Raw genomic sequence first — 25946 nt, 5'->3', positions numbered from 1 at the left:
AAAGGAAACAGTTTTATTTGACCCTTCTTTCAGTAAAAACTAAAAACACATAGCAGTATTATATACCCGCTATAAATTATTTGAATAAAGAAAAGGTTGTACCAATTGAAAAAAGTTCGCAAAAATGGAAAATAGTTCGTGAATTTGAAAAACATTCACCATATTTGAAAAAAGTTCATCAAATTTGGAAGAAGTTCATTGGATTTGAAAAAACAAGTTCATGTATTCAAAAAAATTCACAAAATAGAAACAGTTCACCGATTTTATAGAAAGTTCATAAAATTTAAAAAAAGTTCATTGATTTAGAAAAAAGTTCATCAATTTTGGAAAAACAATTCATCGAATTGAAAAACGGATAATCGATTTTGAAAAAAGTTCATGGATTTTGAAAAAAAGTTCATCCATTTTGAAAAAGTTCATAGATTTTGGAAAAAGTTCATTGATATGGGAAAAGTTCATCAGAAAATAAAAAAGTTCAAAAAATATGAAAAAGTTCATCAATTTTGAAAAAAAAAGTTCATCGATTTAAAAAATCAAGTTCATAAAAAAGTTCATCAATTTAAAAAATAAGTTCACAACATTGAATTGTTTTCATCGATTGAAAAATAAGCAAGAAGAGAAAATGAAAAAGGAAAGGAAAAGTAGTAGTAATAAAAGAATGAGAAAGATGAACAATATCAGATGAGGACGTGTGGCCGTGTGGTTAGTGTGTTGCGCCTCGAAACAGGAGATCACCTGTTCGGCTCTTCTGGCTCACACTTCTTTTCTGTTTTTGAAAACAGAAGAAAAAATACCTAAAGATAAATGGGCAAGCTCAGTTAACGCGGCTGCGGGCGCCGGTTAGGAAAATTGCCTTTAACCAGCGCGTGCAGCACCGAATAGGGTTTGCCGTTGAGGGCAGCACATAGCCGTGTCCGTCATCTGTCCGTTGTGGTAAACATACACTATGAAGCAGTGAGTCGGCCCAATAAGGTCGTGCGTTCCTATTCTTTGTCTATTTCTATTTTTTTCTGCAAGAAATACAATACAGATGTAAACACTTCACATATGCACACACACTTAGCTATATAAACAGTTGTATGCACACTTACTACAAACACAATAAGCCAGTGAGCCGACCCAATATGGTATGGCGTTCTCTTTTGTTCGTTTTTTCGTTTTGTTTTATTGTGCCACCTTTTTCATGTCACTAGTTAAGGAGCACCTTTTACAAATGTTATTCTCAGTTCCTTTGATGGTGATAAGCGCCGAACCGAATTTGCATCAATCAGAGACTTTCGGTGGATTTTCTCCACCGGGATCGGAGACGGGAGGGTGCTTATACATGCAACTTATTTTACGAGATCTAAATTTTTAAGCAAATATCTTTCGAACCGAGCGTCCAAATCAAGAACCGTATTTATCATTGCCTTCTTCTTCTCGATATCTTCAAAATAAAATTTCATGGCGATAGATTTCGATGATTTTTTTGGCCCAGCCTGTCCTAAAGATAACAAATTTGTACTTCATGCAGAAACATACCTGTACTTCACAAGGTAACATAGTTGTACTCTCCGTCTATAGTGTATTCTCATGTGTATAACTTGTGTTTTTCTCATCGCGCCTACGCGCGACAAACTAGATTTGGTTGTTCTTCAGATCGATTCAATGGTTCAACGATGAGGACTGCGGCTTCGGAGCACTGGTCCTTAGAGTACATGGGTAAAGACTTCCTGGTTGTCATTGATATTTGATAAGGTCAGGCCGGCTTCGAAATGAGAGCAAAGATAGCGGCACATCGACGGCTCGTTCTGGCAGCAGTTATGGTTATTTGATGGTCTAAGAAGCTTGATGAAATTTACAACATACACTTTGGTTCGACATGTACTCCCCGTGCATTATAAGGTGTACTTCCTGGTGCAACATGTGCTTAGTGTGTGGTGTAATCTATGCATGTTTCTGAATAATTTATGGAGTGTGGCTGTGCGTGCGAACAAATGGGATTTTCGCGGGGCATGTCAAGCCCCTTCAGTGGAAGGCTCTGTGTTACAGTGTGCTTAGAAGCTGATCGCCAGTACCAAACTCCACATCGGGTGGTAGTGTCACACATGCATAGGACAAATATGGTTATCGTTGATATGCATGTAAATAGTGGTATGGACGAATGTGAAACGGCAATCGTGAATGTTTCTCAAACACCAAAACACTTGAACTATGCACATAAAGACGACAATGACAATGACAGCAACAACATCTATATTGTATGAATGTGTAACACTACGGCCTTGTTTGGATAGGTAGGATTAGCCGAACAGGTTTTCCGTGAACCCGTGTAACCGCCTAACAGATTAAAACCTTGTTTGGGCCCTTCAACAAAAACGTGGATAAGAATAATTCTGTTTTCACAAAGCTGGGAAACTGTGTTTTATCAAAACAAGTATTACTCGTTTTTGTGAAAACGGGAAAAAAAACAAAAGACATATCCATGGTAAAGGAAATACCGTCCGAACAAAAATCCATCCAAACAGTGTTTCTCTATACATATGATTTTTTTGTCTTTTTTGCCACGAATACGTTTTCTCATATTTTTTCACGAAATTTCACCCGAGGGTAGATCGGGAACCCAGGTTTGATATCTCAAAATTCCAGATTATTTTTAAAATTTCTCGGTATTTTTTTGAACGAAATGTTCCTATGGGGGTGCGAAGCACTTGAGAGCTCCAAATCCTCGTCCCAATACTACATGTATATTGTTAACAAACAATAACACAACAATGAGTAGCTCACTGACCATATGGCGTTGGCAATACTCGTGAACAGAGGATTGCGTGTAGCCGTGTACACGCCATGCATAAACGAAAGAAAGATGATCAATTAGTTGGAAGAGATTTTGTACAGAGATGGCAGTCGGCCTAGAGTCCACGTAGGCACACCGTATCACACAACCGAGACACGTACTCAGAGCAGAGAATTAGCAACATTTAGGTATTTGCTTCTGAATCCCTTGGCCGCAACACAAACATAGACGGTCCCGGATCTTCTCCGCGGTATGGCGCGTTTCACCACATGCAAGAACAGCAAGGTCCATACAATCAACCAAAGCGAAGTCATCTGTACCAGTTCACCGCGGCACAAAAGAGGGCCCGTGTTGCATCTCCCCTGTTTTACGTACAGACGCCGTTTTGTGCCATCCTATGTATCTTTGTATCTTTCACTGCAAAATTGGCTGGAGCTTCGGTGAGTGAAATAATGTCAGTCAGCGGCAGTTTTCTCACACGACTACAAAAGCCCGTCACCTTCGTGCAACATCTGATCAGCTATTTTAGAACTCTAACTGCAATATTCAGGCAAGTTAATATGAAAATTAGTTGCAGAGATGGTCATTCTGTGTGCCAGTGGCTATCTTGACAATTAAACCCTGAAAAATTCCTACTGATGAGAGATAATCTATAGGACATCTGTCAATCAGGCCTTGAAGATAACTAGTGAAGATAAAAATATACTACACATAGAATACTTACAGAAGGATTTGTGAAGACTATCAGCTGCTTATCAGCTGTTGAGGCAACAAGAGTAGTGTTATCTTCATTTAGAGCAACAGCTGTGACGTCCTGTCCTTCTCCCAGCTTCAGCGTATGAATTACCTGACAAGATACCCCTTATCCGTGAGAGTTTTGCTCATAGGATTTTAAGTTCAAAAGTTTTCTCTTAGTGTTCACCTCAAGTTTGTGTAGATCAATGAAGCAGATCGAGGGAGCATGAACGTATAGCTTGGTCTCCTTTGACTCTGGTACATCCTCATCATCGTTGCAGTTGTCAATCATATGATCTTCATCAGTACTAGTGTCACGAGTGCAATTGCTAGATAAACATGCTGCAATTAAAGCAAACTGGCCATCCCTAGAAACCTCAATGCAACTAACACGCCCGGAGAAAGGTGACAGGACCGAGGTAGACATAGGGATTCCATTAACAGTGAAGGTGGATAGTCTCTTCTCTGATTCATTCCAAATCAATACGATTCCTTGAGAAGATAAGCATATCAAATGTGCCTCTCCCACATCCAGCTTCCTTATGAGCCGACCTGTCCTCAAAGAATGTAGAAGGGCACCAGATGTATGTGAAGAGGAAGCAACAAGTCCCAAGTCAGAACTAACAGAACAGCAAGTTACTTCTCCAAGATGTCCTCTTAGAACATGCATAGGACCTTCGATTCGCCGCTTGCTGGAGGTTTCCAAAGTTCTGATTGGACTGCTACCACTACTAATACTATTGGCTAGAGGAGTACTTGGTGTTGTTGGTGAAGGTGGAGGTTCTGGAGCATTTTTCCAATGTGAAGAGCTCATCTGATGTATCCTCCATAATATAACTGTTGTGTCACGAGACCCTGTGACAAAGTAATTGTTATCAGGAGATAGTGCGAGGCAGGTCACAGGAGCAATATGCCCAGATGCAGTTTCAATGGTCCTTGCTCCATCTGAGGAGATCAACTTCACAGAATTATCTGCATGCCCACCTACAGTCGAAGAAAAAAAAGGGACATTAGAACCAATGCAGGAATGGAGAAGTCTTACAATATTTCATATCATAAAGACGACTATTTGATGTAAAATGATAGCATAAGAGCAACATAATACATTATTTTATTCAGGAACTAATAAGGAAACTAGTTTTTTGACACCAGATTGTAATGTGTCATTCTGGATATCAGGAATCATCCAGAAAAGAACTAGGAGGTCTCAGTACAAAGAAGACATGAAAGTGAAGCAGACACAAAAAAAAGGTGAAGAAGACTAGTTTTCAGACAAGTATCAATGAGTGGAAAAAATGATAGCTTTGAGAAAAGGAGAAAATAAGGTGAGAATACAATAATTACCAGTTATAACCTCTTTGTCACATGTGACGGCAACAGTTGACGAAGGTTGGATTGCAGAAGCAGCAAAAGCTATAGCCCTTGGGAAATGGTAGTCTTCTGCAGAAGTAGGTCCTTTGAAGATGCGCCTTATTGCGCCGCCGCTTGAATTTATGGCATTTTTCCCATGATGAAAGAGGAAGGGTGTCTCTAAGCCATCCGGGGTGTTTGGCTGCCAATGGTGCACTGCCACATGTGCTGCAGGCACATTTGCATCTACGACTACAATACAGTCATTCGATACATGCACTGCACTAGCGGGAACATTACACTGGTCTGGATTAGGAAGTAAATAAGATCTGACTTCACTTGGGTTCCGGAATATTGTCTGCACAAAAAAAAATTAACAATAGTACGTCACGAGATAAGAGAAAGTATCCAGTGCCACAAGCACTTGGAAGGTCCCATGATTGGAAAACTGTTTAAGTCATGAAAAAATCTGATTTTTTAATGACACACAAAACCAATTATCATGTTACGCAATGTTGACAGATATAATTTGATCTACACAGTGAGATACACAATAGATATGAGTTGCCTTGTACTTGAAGATCCTCATGGCGGATAACCTAACCAAAAGGGGATGACTGCACGAAGCACAGTGTCGGCTATATTTAAGCTAGCCGGAGACTGTAAACCATCTCGGCAAAGAATGCCCTTCCACTGTAAGTTAAATGGTTACTTACAGCTTCCGGGAGTTTTTCTGTTAAATCACTTTATCACTATCTTATTGCTAGACAAGTTGTTTTTCCTTTTAGAAATCTATGGAGGATGAAGATGCCTCTTAAAGTTAAGGCGTTCTCTTGGTTAGTAATTAAAAAATTGGATTCTGACCGAGGACAATTTGAGCAAGAGAGGTTGGAAAGGTGCCAAGTTATGTGAATTTTGTGACTCTGAAGAGAGTGTGGATCATTTATTTTTCTCTTGCTCCTTACTACCTCCGTCCTGGTTTACTAGTCCTCCTTCTATTTTGGGTCATATTTTGACCATGATTTTAACTAATAAAATATATGTTATACTCCCTCTGTACCTAAATACTTTGTTGGGGAAAACTACTACAAGTTCCCCTAGCTACAAGTATTTTGGTACAGAGGGAGTATGTAGCAAAAATAATATCATGGAAAACTACATTCAAATACGAATCCAACAATATAACTTTCAGTGACATGCATTAATATTTTGCTAGTCAAATATATGGTCAAAATTTGACCCAAAATACAATGGGGACTAATAAACCAGGACGGAGGTAGTAGCTAAGTTTTTGTGGAATATTGTGGGGTGTGCTCTGGGTAATAAGAGATCTTCAGTTTCTTCTTTTTTTTATCTATGCCAGAACTGGCTGCCTAGCTATACGGGCAAAGATAGGATAGTTGTTTCACTAGGTGCTGCTGCTCTCTTGTGGTCTATCTGGAAAACAAGGAACAAGTCCTGTTTTCAAAGTGTTGTGCCTAGAGATCCTACTGACATTATTTTTCTTGTTTGTACTCTGTTGGACTCTTGGAAAAATCTGCAGAAAAGAGGGGTACAAAACATGCTTCATCGGGTGTCTAGAAGAATTATGCTGGTGACTCGAGATGTCTTCAGAGGTGGGCATGGATCGGCGCCGCGTGTAAGGAGACTTTTGTGAAGTCAGCTGCTGTTATGCTTGCTGGCCTCAAAGGCATTTCATGTTAATTTGATGTTTTATCCTCTCATAGTTCAGACTGATGTTACTTGGTAGTTGGTGGATAGTTGCTTCTCCTGATTGTTAGTATGCTTGGTATGCTGGATGTAGATTCTTGCTTCAGCTGGTTAGTTTTTGGAGCATCCTAGTGTAGTTATTGTATCAGTGATGTAATGGTTTGCTCAGTGTCCCTGTAAGAAAAAGACTCCATTTTCGTAATGAAAATGGGGGCTGTGTGGCCCCTTCGATCTAAAAAAAAAGTGTCTCTTGGCACAATATCGAGATAAATACTAGTGGATGAATGAGAGTCTCAGCCGGGAGCCAAGAGATAGGTGGCAAGTTCAGGGGCATCCAAATGTATATTACATAGGATGTTTTGAAGGAGAGGAATAAAAATTTCCTGAAACAAATGGCTGCACCTGCAAGAGGTGGCCTTAGAATAGTAACATGCTTAAAAGGAAAAGGTAGTGGCTGGAGTTGAGTTACTCTCACAGTTACATGGACCGACGATGAGGAGTAACATGCAACACTGAAGTCAGTTTGACATGTGTTAATTGGAGTACTATATGAATTTTTCTCAAGCGAAAGTACTATAGAACTTGTAATATGATTTTGTGGTTGATATATTTCTTGAGCAAAACATGAAGATGGTTGTATCCCTAATAAAGTAATAAGTCTATAAACTCTTGAATAGTGTGTCGTTATGAACCTTGAATAAGTTATCGCATTATTAATCAGCACGAGTGTGATTTACTCGCGAAACTCATACTTTATTATGCTTATTCTGAACTATGCATGGTCTTTGTACTTGGAACAGTTACAATTACAGAAATAAATCACCAATTTTGTACTTGTAAAAATCACCTGCAGCTGTAAGATATCTGCCAATGGCCTTCTCTGTATATGTGGAACTATCAGCAACTGAGATGGCGTTTGTCCAAAATTTACTATTTGGTCTTGTGTAGCTTGCCGTTGCACCTTCAGTATTTTCAGCAAAATGTTAACAGCTAGAAAGTTACTGAGATGATCTAAAAGGTTGGATGCGAAACTTACTGGATCAGCAATTTTATCAATATCTACTGTCCCCTCGTATGTAGCGTAGGGAAAAACATTGTTAGCCATCACTGCTTCTTTACCTCTTTGTTTATATCTGAATTAGAGAAAGTATTACATGACAAATGGGTTTAACACATAGATGAATAATTAATGACATTAATACAAGCCTCTAAGGCCAGCAAACTAAATATGTGAAATGATAATCACTGAATATATTTTCCTATGATGTGTCTGTTTAAAAAAATCCATGGATTATTGCTTGTGATCTATGGATAACCAGAATCAGAAATTTTACATCCATCCTTTTAATATAAGAAACTTTACACTAAAGATAACCAAAAAACATGGCAGCAGCAAGATGTCCTTTGTTGGGATTGGGTTCAACACATTTGTCTTTGCGCACATCAACTGATTCAGTCATTCATTTACTACATGGTTCAAATGGTATTTCCAAGTTTACACAAGTTATCTGTATGATTTTTACATTCAATGATGTAGGATCAGTCAAAATTGGTTACAAATGGGATGCACCAATCCAGTACAAAGCTGGGATTTTGATAAGGATCCAGTTGCAATGAGGGGAGAACCAGCGGCTACTGTATCGACTTTTTTTTCATTAGAATATCTATTGGAAATTAAATTCTCCACCATTTGAAGGTACCCCAGAAAATCAAATCCTTCCATTCGCTCAAATGAGGTAATACTTGATAGGTGCATTCCTTCACGTCATACTTACTTTACTGTCAAATGGAATAGCTAATAGCCTTATCAAATACACCCTCCTTTCCAAAACATAAGGTGCCCTTGGACTATTTCTAGTATTTCATCGCACAACTTGACTATGATTTCCGTTTTTGTATGTCTATAAAATTAGTATGAAGACATATGAAATAAAATTGTTTTGCAAGACAAATACTACGATACCATTTATACATGTGCATTCCATGTATTTTGGTATATATTAATGGTCAAAGTCGTACATCAAAGACCATGTTTGGCAATATAAGTTCAGGCCGGTGTAAGCCCCGTAGCCCGCCGTTGACGCGTAAAAAAAAAAGTGTGCCTTACATTGTGGGAAGGAGGGAAAAGTAGTATTCCTTCACATCATACTTACCCTAATGCTGAAAGAATGGACAGGATATGGATGACATTTGGCAAATGTGTATGAGACCAATGAATTTGATTTAGTGAAATAAAGCAGTGATATCATGACATGGCAACAGAGATATAACAATACTAACGTACCCAAATATTAGATCAATCCATTCATGCAAATGAGCGGAGACATGATCACTCTCAAGAGCTTTCCGATGTTTATGTATAAAATCAACAGGGTTCTCGGCCCAAGGAGGCAATTCTACAGAGCCTGCAGTGACACTCAAAGTTAAGGGGGGGCTGCCACGTCTACTGAGTGACACTCGGTTCTCTTATGAGTATAAGACTGAAGCGAACTTACCTAGCCTTTTAGCAAGTTCATTTGTTCCCATGTCAACAGAATTCACATTAGTAAATACCTCAGGAAGGTAAAACATCTCTGGAACCTAGAGAAATAGTCGCATCATTAGATTCCAACAAAGATTCTGATAAGACTTCTAAACTAGCAACGTGGAAATGTATCAAGAGCACATTTTTCAACAAAACTTACTAGCTCTTTTACATCATTCATGTCTTCAAGGACACTGTTCCATGTTCTGGTGATATCAGAGAGCATGTGATTATCATCACCAAACTTGCCACCCCGCAGCTCAATGGAGAGGGTAGTGAAAGGTTCTATCCTGGCAAGATAATACAATACCTGCAGTAGAGATTTATATCAATGCACCATCATTGCAATCAAGGTATGGTCACACCAATCAACTACATAAGGGATAGTCACTGAAATGCAGCGAGGAAATGGTTGATATTATGGAATTACTTCGTAAGTACTCCCTCCGTCCCAAAACAAGTGACTCAACTTTGTACTAACTTTAGTACAAAGCTAGTACAAACTTGAGTCACTTATTTTGGGACGGAGGGAGTACATCTTAGCCCAAACAAAAGGCACAACACACAAGCAAAATGCTGAATAAAAGCATGCAAGATCTAAAAATACGCACCGTGCCAGGACTAGAGTAATGTGAACCGTAGTGACAATTTGGGATGATTGGATCCTTGAAACTAGAGTAATAGTCTTGGAATTTCTTCAGCCGTGCAGGATTTAGAGCACCAATTGGCTTCATTGAAAAGAATCGAGTACCATCACCCGTGTAAGTGTTTGGAAAAGCAGGGCAATACATAAAAATGGGATCCAACTTACTTTATGAGCGGCAAGAATAGAAGCACACAATTTACCTTTGAAAGATCTCGGTATGAGGAATGATCTTCCAAGTCCAATGTTTTGGACTGGTAATCTGATACTACCCATGGGAACATAGGATACTGCAGAAACAGGTAGGAATCGTTAAATAGAAACAGAAGCAAGAACCTGCCAGGTTCATAAGTGAGAATTCTGAAGCAAGGATGCCTGCGAGATGTCATTGTAACTGCGCCCAGCAAGAGTGTTCAGTTCCATTAGGTAGTCAAAATTGCTAATCTGCACAAGAAAGCTATTCCTTATATCCTGACTCTACTTAACATATATGACCGTCAAAATGAGTTGTGCTCAAATACCTCCCATTTGGCCCAGCGCTCCATTAATTGTGTCTGTTTAAGGATTTGCTCAGGTTTCTAAAAACAATGATATTAGATTCAGGTAGGAGTAGATTCAAAACATTCAGATTTAGAGAACTGCATTGAACACCAACCTGTGTAGCTAGAAAAATATCATTCAAATAAGGAGGTTTGGTGTGAATGATAGCCCGATAAGCATGTCGACGTGCTTCTATATCCTAGATAAATTTCATATACAACTTAAAAATGGTTATCCAGATATAGCATGCATAAGATTCAAACAACATAAAGTGAGTCTCATCAACTATGTACCTCAAAATCAAAGAAGAAGTTAGACCTATCTACCATAAATAATTCCAATGCACTTTGACGTAACAAATACCTGCAATAGTTAACTTTAATCAGTATGAAACATATATTATAAGCACTGAACAGGCAGTCCACTCTGTAGACTGTAGTCTACATATGCGAGAAGGGGCGCAGATGGTAGAAAAGCTGAAAATACCTAACTTAACATTTTAATGAGTACCAGATAATAAAAATAATTATTTACCTTCTATTATAAATCTGATGCAGCGAAGATATGAACCAACTCCGATCTTTATCTTGCTGATCATATTGGCCGCTAGTGGATGCAACATCATCCATGTAACTGTCACTGTCAGATGTATGCTCATCAACTATGAAGTTAATCCTCTTTAAGGTGACCTGAGAACAATATATGCTTGGGATTATGATATGCATTAGCATGTTGGAGTAGGGCATGAAGAAGAATAGGCAGAATGGTACAATGTAAGGCGATAATCCACTTCTGAGCTCAGGCTCATCTGCACCCACGCTGAGGAAACAAATCAAAACAAATACTAGAAAAATTCAAAAAATTCCATTTTTTTTGCATGGTAGATAATTTGATGCATGAGGTTCGCTCCAATTTTCAAATCATTTGGACATCTGAGCAGCTCTCGGCGAAAAAGACAAATTCGGGGTCTGTAAAAAAGTCTACTGTTCTGACCCGATTTGTCTTTTTTGCTGAGAGCTATTGAGATGTCTAAATGATCTGAAAATTGGGGCGGACCTCAGCAACAAATTTTCTACCATGCAAAAAACAATTGCCATTTTTATTTTTATTTTGAATTTTCTGTGATTTTTTTTCTGACCGGGTGCACATGAGCCTGGGCACCGAAACGCTGCACTCAATGCAAATAAGAACAACAAAAAAATTGTCAGTGTAGTCAAGGCTGCTGGAACTTGATTCAGCTAGGTGGGGACACAATTACTCAAGTTTTTTATATGCTACTCCCTCTGTTCCTAAATATAAGTCTTTGTAGGGATTCCACTATGGACCACATACGGATGTATATAGATGCATTTTAGAGTGTAGATTCACTCATTTTGCTCCGTATGTGATCTATAATGGAATCTCTTCAAAGACTTATATTTAGGAACGGAGGGAGTATTACACTAGCAGTTATTGATTCTTCAGTGCGCTGCTCATTTTGGATCTTGGAATATTTGAATGAATATTATAAAGGGAACTTGAATATAAAGGATAGTTAATATTGAACACAATTCTTTTATTGTTCTCCAAAGGGGAACTTACAATACCAAGAACACTGTATTGTTCTCCAAAGGGGAAATTAGGGTGAATAACTGTGTGTTGTGTGTTAGTCAGTATCCCCACACCCTTGATTTACTTACAGTGGTACCGGACTTTACTAAGGACTCCTTAGAGATTAGACTACGACTCAAAACTATTCAGAATCATATGATGAACTTAGCTAGTTAAGCTCATCAGAGAGCTGTGTTGATTAGGACCCGGTCAAGGGCTCATGGAGTAACGAAAGCATGAATTCGTAGTAACAATTCGTTTAATTTCAGTGTTCAAGTAATATATGGCACCGATAGAAGCTCTTTGGACTCGCTAAGAAAAAGCTATACACTAGGTATGACTATACAGGTGGAAGTACGTACATCAGCACACACTTACTTGGAAGGTTCCTCGTACGGTCTTCAATGGCCTCACCATCAACGATGGCAATTCAATTATAATTCTTTTATCTTCTTCACCAGACCTGTAACCAGGTGCAATTGCTGTGGATCGAACCAGGTTGCGGACACCAGAAAAGTCTGAACTTCTTGAATCTATTGATCCTTTAAACGGATCAGGTGGCAAGGAATTTCTTAATTGATCATCTACACTGCTGCAAATTGTTTCGGTTTCTATGTGCTCAGCATCTTCATGTCCTCTATCCACTGACATTGCCTCAGCCACTATAATCAACGAAGTTGTTGGGAGAGCATTTGTAGATCGAGTGTCCCCTTCCTCTGTGTGGCATGCATTGGATTCTACACCATCACAAAGAAGCATCTGCTCCTCAAAATTAACAGCTGCACCAAAACGATCTGACCCATTGTAGTTTCTTTTCATAAATCTTCTCATCCTTGATGAACATTCAGTAAAATCCAGCTTCCAGAAAATCTGCTTAACAAAACAATAAAACAATCATGCAGTGTTTTTTTAATAAGAATGCAAGAAAGCGTGAAAGAAAAACTGGATTCGGTCCATACGCTATCAGGAGTACACAGAAGTTCTCCAAAAGGTCCATAGAGTCTATTTGTCTCTATTAAGCAATGAAGAAGACGTCGCCATGCCCGAACCCCAACAGAGGCACAAAGACGGTTCAAGATATCAACCTGTGTTCGTCTCTCCATCTGCATGTCCAAAAGTTGTTAAGTGATGTATCACTAACACTGAATACCATAAGCGGAAGCGTTTTGTTCGATGTTGATATACCTCAACTCGTTGCAAGTTCCGTGCTAAGGCAAAACTTGAAACAAGAAGTGCAACATATTTGTAAGAAAGGGCAGAAAAATCTCTGCCTGACACTGACTTTGAGTCGGCAGATTGCAGACACTCCATCCAAGCAGCAGCCATAGCTTCAGTTGTGTTCCACCTCTGCGCACGCTCAATATCACCTGCAGACCTCCGTTGTCCTGAAGTTGCCATTGCTACAACACTAAGACCCCTTCTCAAGCCAATCTTAGCACTAAACTCAAGGTCACAAGCAGCGGCCAAGGCTACAACTTTCGCGGATGCTTTGTCCTTTGGTGCAGATGCAGGCAGGAGTGGTGTTGTATCAGGAAGCCTCTGGAAACTTGAGAATGAGTGTAATTTAGCTGATCTACGCTCAAGCAATGAGGTGTCACGCCTGCGCAATTTATTTGTTGGTGGTGCAATTGTTTCTGCCCCAGAGGCACCAGCAGCAATCATGGCCAATGCCATTGCAACTGGTGGAGAGGCAAAAGCAGCAGCCCAGCCAGGTGATATCAATGAAACAGCAGCCTGAATTCAAAAGACACAGAATAAAATCCCACTGTGAACACATAAAACTTTGCACAAAAACAATGATGAGATATTTATCCGAGAGGAGCAACTAAAGTCGCATAACAAATATCAAGGCCTTCCTCAAAAGTAATGTCCAGATAGAAGTGATTATGCTAAAGATCCAAATCACACTATTTAAAACAATTTCTCGAACATGAAATGAAAGTACAAAGTAAGCAATAGTTAGGAAAACATCTGATTTTAAGCTAATGTGCAAAATTCATAGTTCTATTTGCAGAAGTAGCATTTTTCCTAGAAAGCTATAAGATTGTAACAAGCATCGCTAGATCACAGTTATAGAGCTCAGCACAAGCACCAGATAACTTCAGTTGTTAGCTATCTTATGGCCTATTTAAAATCAACTGTTACCTCAACAGGTAAAGTATCTGCAGCCGAAGCACAATCACCAACAAGTAGCGGATTTTCTCCATCCGAAGATGCAAGCTCGTGAATATTAGCCAAAACAGAGCGATATCTTTTCAGGACAGCTGCATAGGGTGGCATTAACAATCCAAGATATTTTTTCCTTAAAGGCTTTCTGTCGCTACTTACAGCATGCCATACCTGTTAGGATAACATAAGCTTCATGAAAACACATAATATAAAAAACGTTGTTCGATCTATATATTCAAAACAAACAACATAAACAAACAGGAAGCAGCAGCATAGAGTTATAATTTTTCCTCCGTTGGGCCTTAAAAGTAGCAGTGCTCTCAGGAAGCAGCAGCATGGAGTTACGCAATTTCCCTAGGTTAGGTCTTAAAGTAGTGATGTCCTCGACAAAGGTCTTGAAAGTAGTGCGTTTTTTTTTCTCACAAAAAAAGTGTCCCACGATTTTAAGGCCTAACACAGAAAATTCTAACTGAACGTTCCACAGTGTCATCTACTGTAGTGATATCTCTGAGAGCAACTTGTACAAGATTACCTCTTTAGGAGTGTTTCCATACAAGTTGCTCCCTGATATCTCTTGGTATGAACTACGGGTTTATCTTTGATCATCAAGGCACTAAATGAGTGAAGGGAATTTCCTTTTTAAAATTAATCATAACAGCTTGAGGATAGCTTTTTGGACATATAATTCAAAGTTAAGACACGAGACATTTAGATATATGGTGGGGGCAACAAGATTTCTGCATCAGGAATTTAAATTATAAGTGTTTTGAAAACTGCAACATGATTATAAGCATTTGGAACATGCTTTTTATGCTACATTCCACAAAATACATAAAGTAATCAAACAGATTGGTGCAAAATAGTGCTTCATCTATGCAAAAAATAATGAGACCACCGCATGTGAATTTTGGGGCCATGCATAGACCATCAGAAACAAGAGGAAGAAGATGGTAAATGAAACTACCACACATGGACTATGGTGTCTGCATGTCGTGATTCTGATGAAGTATTCAATCTGAAAGGATAGCATGGAACACTTGTATGTTTTTAGATACTGATCATATTTTTCAATCAATGAACAACAAATTTACCTCCGAATAAAGAATAGAAGACACAACCAGAACCCTCTGTCTCTTAGATTCAGAAACTGGCACATTCAGAAAGGGACCAAGCAATCTGTAAAAAAACAGAGGTTTCGAAATATCAGTAAAGATATGTTAAAAAATATCAGTGAAGAAGCAATGGACAAAATGGTTAGTATGGATGCAGTATAGAATGAAAGGCCACTGGCTACTATGGACCATGGAGTGATAATTCTGGATCAAATCCTTTTCTTGAACTAATTTTAACATGATACTCTACTTAATAGCTGATAAGGTGTACCTCCATAGAAGTGCAGACTGAGGTTTTATGGTAGGCGCACATGAGTTACCATCAAGTTCAATCACACTTCCAGTTTGACAGCCCAATCTTTCTGATATATCATCATTCTTCATGCTAATGTTTCTCATAAAGAGGTCGTCTTCCCCAGTATCATCCTCCCTCATTGAAATAAGAGTCAACCGGAGCATACAAAAAAAAGGCTGATCACTATCTAACAACTGATTAAGTGCACTCATAACACCAATACCACCGGCAGATCCCTCTCCAGAGCCAAGGCCAGCCCCAAATCCAGAATCTAGTAGAAGTGTCTGCAGCATTGCAACTGATTTCTTCACTAATGGAAGTTCAATCCAGTCCCCATTGGAGTCCTTCTCTACAGCAGATTTCCATGCTTCCCAACCACTTCCTCCTCCCCCAAAGATATTAGCTTTGGATGGAATGCATACACCATACCATAGTCGGCTTCTGTACTTCCAACCTTCAGAAAGATCTGAAATACAGCTCCCATAGGATACAAATGCATGCCTGACAGATCCATAAGGCTCCGCTGCTGCTGCTGCCGTTACGCGTTCCATTACCTCAGAAGAAATTTGCCCATTTGTGCCAGACATCGAAGCAAGAACCTGGAATTTTTTTTCACACCAATAATGATGTAAGATAGCAAGCAAAAGTTGGTATGCAGTAGATGAAACTGAACATGTGGACTATAAAGGGAAAATTCTGAAACAAGATATGCTACACACAGTATTCTTCTGGATTATACTCATACTAGTACAAAGAAATAGTGTACACATGCTTGCCGAGTTCTAAGAAATAGTGTAACTCCTATAAAGGGTAGTGGCCTGATTGACAAGAAATAATGTACATATGCTTGTCGAGTTCCAAGAAATAGTGTAACTCTTATAATGGTAGTGGTCTTATTTTGAATCTTGAATTAAACAAAAACCACCCTTTACTATCGATTATCTTCACAAGAAGTTTTCCCTAGAAACTGGATCTCTAATCATCTATCTCATATATTCCTAAACAATACAATACCACTAATGAGTTTTAACATTTTCAGCAATCACATGATATAGCATCTCAGAAATTCACAAAATTGCCCCAGAAACAAAAAAGGGACTCAACATGTCAAAGCAATGAAAGAACATTACAAGTTGGACCTATAAAAAATATAGGCATAAATTGAAATTACGCAAATAAGATTGTGATAATATATGCCTGTTCTAGATATACATACATCAACCGGCAGTCCACCAGCATCACTGGACAAAGACTGCCTTGAGCCCCCAGCTTCTAAAGGCTCGCTACCAGTTCTGCTCAATGACCTACTGGCAGCTGATGAAGCCATCGATAAAGGAGATAAAGCACTGTCAATTAAGCAGGATGTAAAAAATTGTTGGCTGCGTGACCTCAGATGATCTTCTACGAGCATCATCAGAACTACTGCATTCTCAGCCAAGACTACTAAGAGATCGGCAGCCTTTTCTGCTTGTATTTTTGGTTCTCTAGTCTCCACTTCAACATCAGATGCTGCAGCGGTAATTCCTTCAGACTGCTGTGGCGACAACCAAGAAAAGAACATCATTTGCGAAATGATAAAACCGTAACCGTCTAATTTATAAATTAACAGACACTCTATGTGTTATTGTCCATAAGACTGAACTCATCTGTGCATGTTATAAACAAGGCGACCAATGTATTAAGAATACCATAATTCATAATAAAAGTGAGGTTTTGAAACAAAAGAAAAATTATCCACAATTTTCTGTTCCTTGGAATACAATTGATGACAAATATGCCTTGACAATGTATTGCTACTGCACCTATGTACAATCATACACAGAAAGTAGTGGGCATACAAGTTTAACCATGTTACATGGGCCCAATTGATCGAGCAAGCTTAGTTTGTACTCTAGTCCTAATTTTAAGCTAGTTTTAGACACCTGATTACCTTCAGATATGTTTGATAAGCCTAAGATCCTTCTAAAACAGAAGCTTAAACCAGAGAAGGTGGCTTGGGAACTCTGCAAGGTGCAAGGGCTTACAAGCAAGACTCGTTATGTAGTTTCCTGTGCTAATTTCATAAGTTGGCTTGTTTCACTTATGACCCCCGTAAACTGGATAATAGATATAGCTAATATAGGCTCCAAAATATCACAGGTTTGTACTGATTTATTCCCAAATTTTGCGTTCATTTTATATAAACAGGAAGTAGAAGAGCCTAACAGATAAATGGGGTGAAAAAGGTAGAAAATAGCAATTGACAAATATGCAAGAACCATGCGTTGCTAGTTAGTTCTGTAATTTCAAAATAATAAAGTCCAAGTCAAGCGAATAACATTTGTAAAAAGGAGCATCTACCTGAACTCGAAGCTCCTGAGCAGAAAAATCAAGCAGACTACCCAGTAATCTCCTTTTGAAAATTGGTAATGCTTCTTCACGCCTTGAAAACAAAGAAAAATATCACACTGATATTCCAAGTCAAGAAGATAATATCTTCTATAAAAGCATCATATTATGTTTGAATCAGTAAAATAATCAGGCAGAGCGTGACAAGCACCTGCATTCTATTGTTGAAAAAAATGCGATGAGGCAGTAAAGCACAAAAGGCTGCAGCTATTGTTATTTTAAAAGGTACAGTGGGGATATTTAGAAGGAATTTCCAGTTTTAGATCATATGCAGCCCTGCATAATGTCATGCTTTAACGATCTTATGGATTCTGATGTTTTTTTATCACGTAAATACTTCTTATGCTGTCTAGTAGATAAACAAAAATGCATGTGGTGGTTGATACGGAACGCATAGATAGGATACGTAATTAGCAAGATATTATGGCATGGGAGCATTGCTTCTTATTGCTTTTTGTTTACCTAATTCTTTGGTCTCCCATGCTAAACCCCCCAGCCATTGAAAGCCATTCTGCACAGTGTATTGTTGCCTCCACATCCTGAAGAATTACAGCATTAAAACCATCAAGACACAACCAAGGATCAAAGAGAAGTCTGGCTAGGGAAACATTCCAACCACAAAACTACCATAAAAAATTATTACGACCCATTCTCCAAAAAGAAGCTTACAATCCTATAAAGTTAATGTGCAAACAGAAACACAAGAGATCAACGTCACTTGCCTTCCACCCATCTTTTTGCCACATTGAATGCTCCAGCATAATAAGTAGAAACTTGTGTATGACGTCTTCAAGCTCATATATGCTTACACCATCTGAATCTTTGTTATCACCCATCTAAATATCAACTTTACATATTAAAATAAGCATAGAATACAAGTGCCACTTCTTAATATAATTATCAATGCAAAATGTTGGATTTGCCATCACAGAAATATTACCTCATGATTAGAAATCATAACCTCCAAAATCCAATCAGGCCATTCTGCAATGGAAGTCATAGTACTTCTATTCTCAGGGTGACTGCAAACCAAAAATAGAAGATCCTGAAATAATATAGAAGGCATCATAAGTGATTAAAACGCAAGAGAAATAAAATGCAATATTCAAAGTAAAAAAGACAAACCTGTTTTTTAGCTTTGGAAAAATCAATGTTAGGAATTCACATATTTGATTTATGGGGCTTACAATATTAATTAACTAATGCAACCACTGAAGAATCGAAGGCAACATTTAGCAGAATGATCATGCAAACAACTCAGGGATGTGGTACAAGAACCAAAACCAAGCCTCTAAATTAATCATGGAGCATGGTGTCTAGGGTGTAGACATCATTTAAACACATTTTGGTTGTGTCCTAAATTAAAAAGATAGTCTCAACATATAAGTTAACATCTACCCATATCAGACGCTACTCGCCAGATGTCCTCCCCACTTATACTGATTGGTCTCTCCCAAGTTGTTCTTTGATAGTTGAAACCATGGCAAACCAGCCACATCCGCACATTTTAACTTTGGAACTGTTTGTCAACACAGTGAGAGCTGAGGTTGTTATGAAAATTGGAGGCAAAGGCCATCTAATAAACCAAAACTCCCTCCCACCCATACCTAATCTGCACATGGTTTAATCATGCAAATCTTCAAATATGAAAGGAACTGAGAACTGATTAAGATGGGAAGAGTAGTTGTTAAATTATAATAATCAATATTCTAGAAAAACCAGTATACAGCTCCATCATGACCAAAACTCCGTCCAAACGTTTGCATGGCGAGCTGTGTATTTAGCCTTTAACATCACCCCACCTCGTAGTATTTCACATATTTTTGGGACTTGGCTACAGGGGTTAAAAAATCTTTAAGACTTCTTATTCTAGTCGGGGTAGCAGCTGTCTTTTCGGTCTATCTGGCTTTGCATAAATGATGTCATATTTTACAAGATAAAAGTTTGTTCTTGTATGAGGTGCTACTCTTGTGTACCAAACTACCCATTGGCTGCGGTTATGGGCACTATTACAGAAGGCGCGGTACAAGGAGCTGATAGAGCCAGATGCGAATAAACTTGAGTGGATCACCAGGGTGTTTATGATCCGCTTTGGGCGGCATATGCCAATGATAGACTTTTGAGTGTTTAGAGTGATCTTATGTGGTTTGATCGTCCAATTTGATCCATGTGTTTATATTTCCCTCTCTTGGCAAGATCAAAGTTTGATCTTTTGTAATAAACAATGTAATAAGTTTGGCTGTATGCATCTAATGGTGCAGGGCAAGGGGTAATAAAGCTTTCATTTTCTAAAAAAAAGTAATATTATAGACTTCAAAAGACAAGAATTATGATAATGGCGTAAGAGATGTCAATCAAGAGAATACACAGAATGGAAAATGTTATATGAGCATATTATCAGTGATTATATCATCATTCATGTCAAGAAAAATTAGGTGATAAATTTATCTGAATAAATCAGTAAATGTACCTGAAGAGTACGAGCTTGAAATGCTCGTGATGCATATGGAAGAGAACGTAGTAGAACTAACAAGAGCGGAATATGCTGAAAGCGATAATCAGAATCATACAAGTTCAGATTATCATTTGCTGAAGAAATATTGATCTGCATTGAAGAATACAAGACATAATTCAGGTTTCCAGAGTAAAATTGGTTGCACCTATGACATGCTTAAGCGAGCAAAACATGAACTATTGTGAAGCACAGCTAGATAAACTTCAAAGAAATTTTATTTGAAAGTCTTGCTTTTGTAATATTCCAAATATTTAGCTCATTCAGGTACTTAGAAATGATGGCGTAATCTAATAATACTCCCTCCGTTCACAAATATAAGATGTTTTGGATATTTCAATATGGACTACATACGGACTGAAATGAGTGAACAAACACACTAAAACGTGTCTATATACATCCGTTTCACACAAAATTTAAAAATCTTATATTTGTGAATGGGGGGAGTAGAAAGCAAAACAGGAATTGCATTAACCAATCAGTGTAGTGCTGAAAACATATCACATATCCAATATCCGTAAGTCAGTTAAAGAACACCATACCACTGCAGATATTAAAGATCTATATACATTTCTGGTCATAAGCCTTCTTGGGGCTGCTTGAAAAGCTTTCTGCAATGCAAAGAGCAATAAAGATACTCTGTCTTCAAACATGGTATTTCCTTCGCCATTAGCAGTTGTCAGAAAACCACTTGGCAACTTTGGTTTTGCAATAAGTGAGGCAAACTTCAGGTGACCTGAGGCAACCAAAGCGCCCAAAATATGAACTATCCCAACAAGTACTCCATCACCATTATCAATATTGTATACATTGTTCTGAACATTGTCAGTGATACTTGGGAGGTCCATGCCACTCCGATTCTTTAGGAACTGATTTTTTAGTAAGCGCCATTTGCTAGTGGATACAGGTTCAGAGTTACCATCATGAGAGGGTGACTCATGACTGTCAACTGACGGTGTCTCACGATTGCAGTTTGCTTCACTACTAGCTGGTTTCAAGAGTGAACGACTATTAGTAGATTTTGACTGAGAACTTCCATTCCACTTAGCAGCATTTTGTGGCACATCGTAGTTGTTGAAAGTGTTGTTATTGCCAGATTTAGCCTCTCTCTGCAAAAGAACAAGTAATGCCTCTACACCTCCACGAGAAATAAATGACTGAGCATACATGTGCGCTCTAGTACTGTTTGGGTGCACAATCAGTCTGTAGATGAGGAGCAAGACCCTAGGAACCTGCCAACAAAGCACATTGTTAAAAATCATCAGAACCATTCTTTCAATCAAGTTCCACATCAAGAAGCTATACAAAGGTATTAATACTGTGACTTTGGTGCATATCCCATAGCATAGAAAACCACATTAAGCATTAGCACTGATTAATTACAAAGAATAGAAAAATAAAAATATGGCAATAGTTTAACGAACACAAGACTAGATTCTCTTCAGTATTTTGTTGTTATGAAACAAATACATCTGAGTATGAAGTACTCCAAATGCAAAGTAGCATGTACAAAACTAGGCAGATTACAAACTCAGATATGAGGACTAAGTATTTCCATGTATGACATCATCCTGGTGAACAAGAAAGCGCTAGCCAAACTTTGACGAGAGTCTTTGTTTTCTGGCAAGGGGCATGTAATGTTGTGCTAGACTACCAGTGTCGAATCCAGTTACCTGGTTAGGTTGTGGGCAGTCAACAACAAATCCTACCAAACGACGAACATCATCAGAAGCCATTGTGGAAGAAGCTGATCCTATCAACAGTTCAATAACAACCAACAGCTCATCAACAAGAGCATTCACTTTCCCTAAAGGTCTCTCAGTTCCAGTCAATGTGAAGGTATCTATTGAATCTCCTTCACGAGTTACCCAGTAACACCTTCTGCATCCATCAAGAAGCATTTGCAACGCATTTGCATCATACATGCAAGCAGATTCTGCAAAAACCATGTCTGCAAGTGAAGAGAGAAGCTTTTTCTGCAGAACATAGTTGCATGAGCTCCACATCTTCAGGTCCAACAGCAAAGTGCTAAAGAGCTGCGCTTTTAGACCAGGATCATTTATTTGAGATTGGCACAAAGATACAATTGCAGCAACAAGCTCCTCATCTCTCAGTATCTCTTTCTTCCCACTTTCTAGTTTTGACAGTGTTTCCAACAAATATTGTAAAACTTGTGATAGAAGCTCTGGTCCATGGGTACGGCAAAGCTCTTGCTTATTTCCAGGATGTTGAATTGCCAGAGAAATTATTCTGAATATAGGAACAGAAAGAGAAGACGTAGCAAGAGACAGTGACACATCACCAAGTATAGGTTCCAGGTTATCCATCTCAATATTGCTCACAGTCAATGGTAGTAAAGCCATTGGACCTCCACAAGCTAATGCCCATAATGATTCTGCAGGTCGCACGCGACAAGATATGTGAACCATCCCAATAACTTCCGCAGGCCTTCGGTGAGTACCTAAGATTAAACATGACATAATATCAATAGTTATCCTTCTGGACCAACCCAAGCCACTTTTTAAGGTACATAGTCATTATTGTATGTCATAAGTTGGAAGCGGATTAGGAGCACTCGGGTGCTCCACCCCCCTATATTCAAAAATAAATTAATAATTCAGAAAAAAGTCAAAAAAATTCTGGATATATTTTTGAACCAAAATGACTAGGTATTGTACTCATATAAAAAGTTTGGCCAAGAAATGATTCTCATTGACTTCAAGGCAAAAAAGACAAATTTATGATGACAATATAGCATGAATAGTACTTGTATCTAGTATTTTTTGGGAAATCTTTAACCCCGGATACAATAAAAGTCATTCCCTGTTTAATCTTTTTATGTGCAATAATTGGTCATGTTTGATTCCATAAAAAGTTCTGGGATTTTTTGACTTTTTTGAATTACTAAATTATTTTTGAATATAGGGGGGCGTAGCACCCGAGAGCTCCTATGCATTTTCGGTCATAAGTTGCTCTTCTCCTAACAAGGATGACAATTTACTGCAATCAATACATGAATGATTGATGGGAACTGGGAACCAAACTCAATCAACCTTTTTAATTTATATACACATAACATTGTATGGCGTAATTTTGATAGCCACTAGAAATACTTTGTCCCTGCTAATGGTTAATGGCATGTGAGAATAACAATTTCTTTCAATTACTACAGGAACGATTGATGCAGAACTGGGGAACAAGATTTATAAAGACTGGAATGTGCAATAATCGGCAGGCAAAACAGGAAGTACAGAAAGATTTGCGTAGCCTTCACGAGGATTGTAACTTGACCATGGTTCAACTCCCCAGGTAACACCAAAGATAAGAGTAGAATTAAGCCAAGCCATTCTGCTTGCGTGTGTTTGTGTTTTCTTAATTAGCCTTTCAGCCATTTGTATACTCTGTTGGGATTATTCTATGAATTAATTGCTGACTGTTTCTGAAAATAAAATTAAGACAAGATGACAGTTCAACTATAGAACAAACCTGTTGAACCAGAAGGTGAAGCATCGGGGCAAAATCGGCCGTTAAGTAGGCTAGGATGATAAAGAAGATGTAAGCTTCCTCCAATCTCAATGTCAAGTGTATAACTATCTTCTGACATTTCCCTAATGTGATCACAGCTAGCTTTCCAAGGCAAACCAGCACCGCTGCTGAAGCTGGGAAGTGCATCTCCTCCCCTAGAAGCTAGCCGGGCCATTCTCTCTGGGCCAATCGGCTCCATGAAAATATAGATAGGCCCCATTTCTGCAAATAATGGGCATTGCCGTTGCAGACCAGTAATAGTTGGTGGCGGGTTTGTCCCGATGCAGCAGAATGCCAGCGGTTTCAAGACACGGGGGAACTCAAACGGACAGCTCTCATGAAGCTTATCATCAACATACAGCCGTAGTTCACTCTCGACCATTCCGAGCAAACCCTGCTTGCTTGTGCACTCCAAACCAATGAAGTACCAGCACTGTGGTTTGAATTCATAGGTGAAATGGAGATGAGCCTTCTTTCCCTTTCCAGTCCCACTCTCCACAACTAGAAACTTGCCTTGGAAATAAGCCTCCACACCATCGTTATCAGCAGTAAGGAAGCTGAAAAGCCGGGGCATGTCCTTCGCCCGTTCTCCAGCATGTATGAAAGCAGCGGCGGCGGCGGCCCATCGCGACGATCTCCCAGAAGTTGATGCTGCTGCGTTGGGTGAGTCCGAGAATGACTCTACATATATCCATGTGGCAAACCCAAAACCGTTCGAGAATGGCCATCGGCTATCTCCAGGGGCAAGCAAGCCGGAACTCTCGCCGTCGAACTCAAATGTCACTGCAGGTCCCTTCGCCTCATTGCAGCCAACAGCCTTCTCCAATGCTAGTGTCAGTGGCGTTGCCCAGCGTGTCCCAAGCGCCTTCTTGACCAAAAGGAGCCAGGAATGCAAGTCCTTGACGCTAACCGAGTGCCCTCCTAGCACCTGAATGCACTGCACGAGCGGTTTCCCATCCCAATCCCTGCTCTGACCCATTTTTACGAACAGCTTCTCTGCAGAATCGAGGAGGATAGCGAGAAGGCCCGAAGCGGAGCACATGGTGCGGTTGCGGGTGCAGGCGCTGAGGGTGGCGAGGAGGCCGCAGGCCATACGGGTGCGCGGCGACGGCTCGGTGCCGCATGGAAGGTAAGGCATCAGTTCGACAGCAATGGCGGCTGCGCGCGAGCTGGACATGATGCTGGGTTCCGTGCTGGTGCTGGTGCCGTCGCCCGCGCCCTCGTCGAGGCCGTCCACGCCGCCCATCGTGATCATCAGCACGTCTACGATGAAATGCGTGACCTCGCCGTTCTCCTCGGACACCATCTCGCGGAGGCGCTCAACACCACCGCCCATGATCACCGCGTCGACCGCCCGCACCACCTCCTCCGGGACGTCCGAGGACTCGACCGGCGCTAGGCGCCTCCGCAGCGGCGGAGGAGTCTGCGTCGAGGCCTCCGAAGGGGCCGCCGGGGAACCCGTGCCGAGCTCCACGTCCGACATCTCCTCATCGTCGACGACGTACCCGTCGCCGCCGAACGACGCGACGTCGAAGTGCTCGACGGCGCCATCCTCCCACGACGAGGTCGGCGAGGCGTCGGACATGTCGAGCGCGTCCTGCCCCTCCATCACATCGGCTCACTCCATTGGAAAAATCGACGAAAATTGCGAGGAATCGATAGCAATGTGGGGAGGATCAAACACAACGTGAGGAAATTTTCGGGGGGAAACTTTGCAATCGGGATGTGAGGCCACGGAGAAAGCGGAGGAGTTTTGGAAAATGCTGGCAGGGATTAGCGGTGGTGGCTGGCTGGCGCGGTGCATGGCGTGGCCCGAGAGGCGGAAGGAAGAGAGAAAGAGGGGAAGCGGCCAAGCGGGGAAGGCGAAGAAATGGTGCCGTGGCCGGTTCATGGGTCGAGCCTGCCTTCTTTTTACCAGACCGGTCACGCAGTTAAAATTGGTTCGCGTAAGATCCGATAGATGATATTGAAGGTCTAAATGCGCAGTAAAAAAATACATCGCCTTCTCCAAATAATGTACTCTAAAATACAACATTTGGATATGCAAATTTACATCTCCAGCCGATGAAGATGTAAA

General features: G+C 39.9%; 1 protein-coding gene across 4 annotated transcripts; it reads right to left on the bottom strand.

The window, feature by feature from the left end:
- Window positions 1–2704: 2704 nt before the first annotated feature.
- Window positions 2705–25740, bottom strand: LOC123145020 (BEACH domain-containing protein C2). 4 transcript variants are annotated; one of them, XM_044564312.1, is made up of 31 exons: window positions 23831–25740; window positions 22018–22805; window positions 20887–21576; window positions 20303–20437; window positions 18773–18877; window positions 18555–18668; window positions 18295–18371; window positions 17785–17866; window positions 16661–16978; window positions 15421–16043; window positions 15129–15213; window positions 14014–14208; window positions 13054–13602; window positions 12828–12971; window positions 12247–12738; window positions 10813–10967; window positions 10572–10641; window positions 10394–10477; window positions 10260–10316; window positions 10114–10182; window positions 9942–10028; window positions 9707–9823; window positions 9256–9405; window positions 9067–9151; window positions 8856–8976; window positions 7608–7704; window positions 7419–7532; window positions 4856–5219; window positions 3699–4495; window positions 3501–3623; window positions 2705–3313 (listed from the first exon to the last, which is right to left on the bottom strand). In XM_044564312.1, exons 1-31 carry the CDS (start codon window positions 25476–25478, stop codon window positions 3302–3304), a joined length of 8547 nt encoding a protein of 2848 aa, XP_044420247.1. In that variant the 5' UTR covers window positions 25479–25740; the 3' UTR covers window positions 2705–3301. The 4 variants fall into 4 exon arrangements, with proteins under 4 accessions (XP_044420247.1, XP_044420248.1, XP_044420245.1 ...); XM_044564313.1 differs by having other exon boundaries at window positions 16661–16975; XM_044564310.1 differs by having other exon boundaries at window positions 7419–7704.
- Between the last annotated feature and the right edge of the window lie 206 nt (window positions 25741–25946).

The sequence above is a fragment of the Triticum aestivum genome, chromosome 6D, assembly GCF_018294505.1.
Source record: "Triticum aestivum cultivar Chinese Spring chromosome 6D, IWGSC CS RefSeq v2.1, whole genome shotgun sequence".
NCBI lineage: Eukaryota > Viridiplantae > Streptophyta > Magnoliopsida > Poales > Poaceae > Triticum > Triticum aestivum.
The sequence above is the reverse complement of the archived record's forward strand: the minus strand, read 5'-3'. Positions and strand labels throughout refer to the sequence as shown.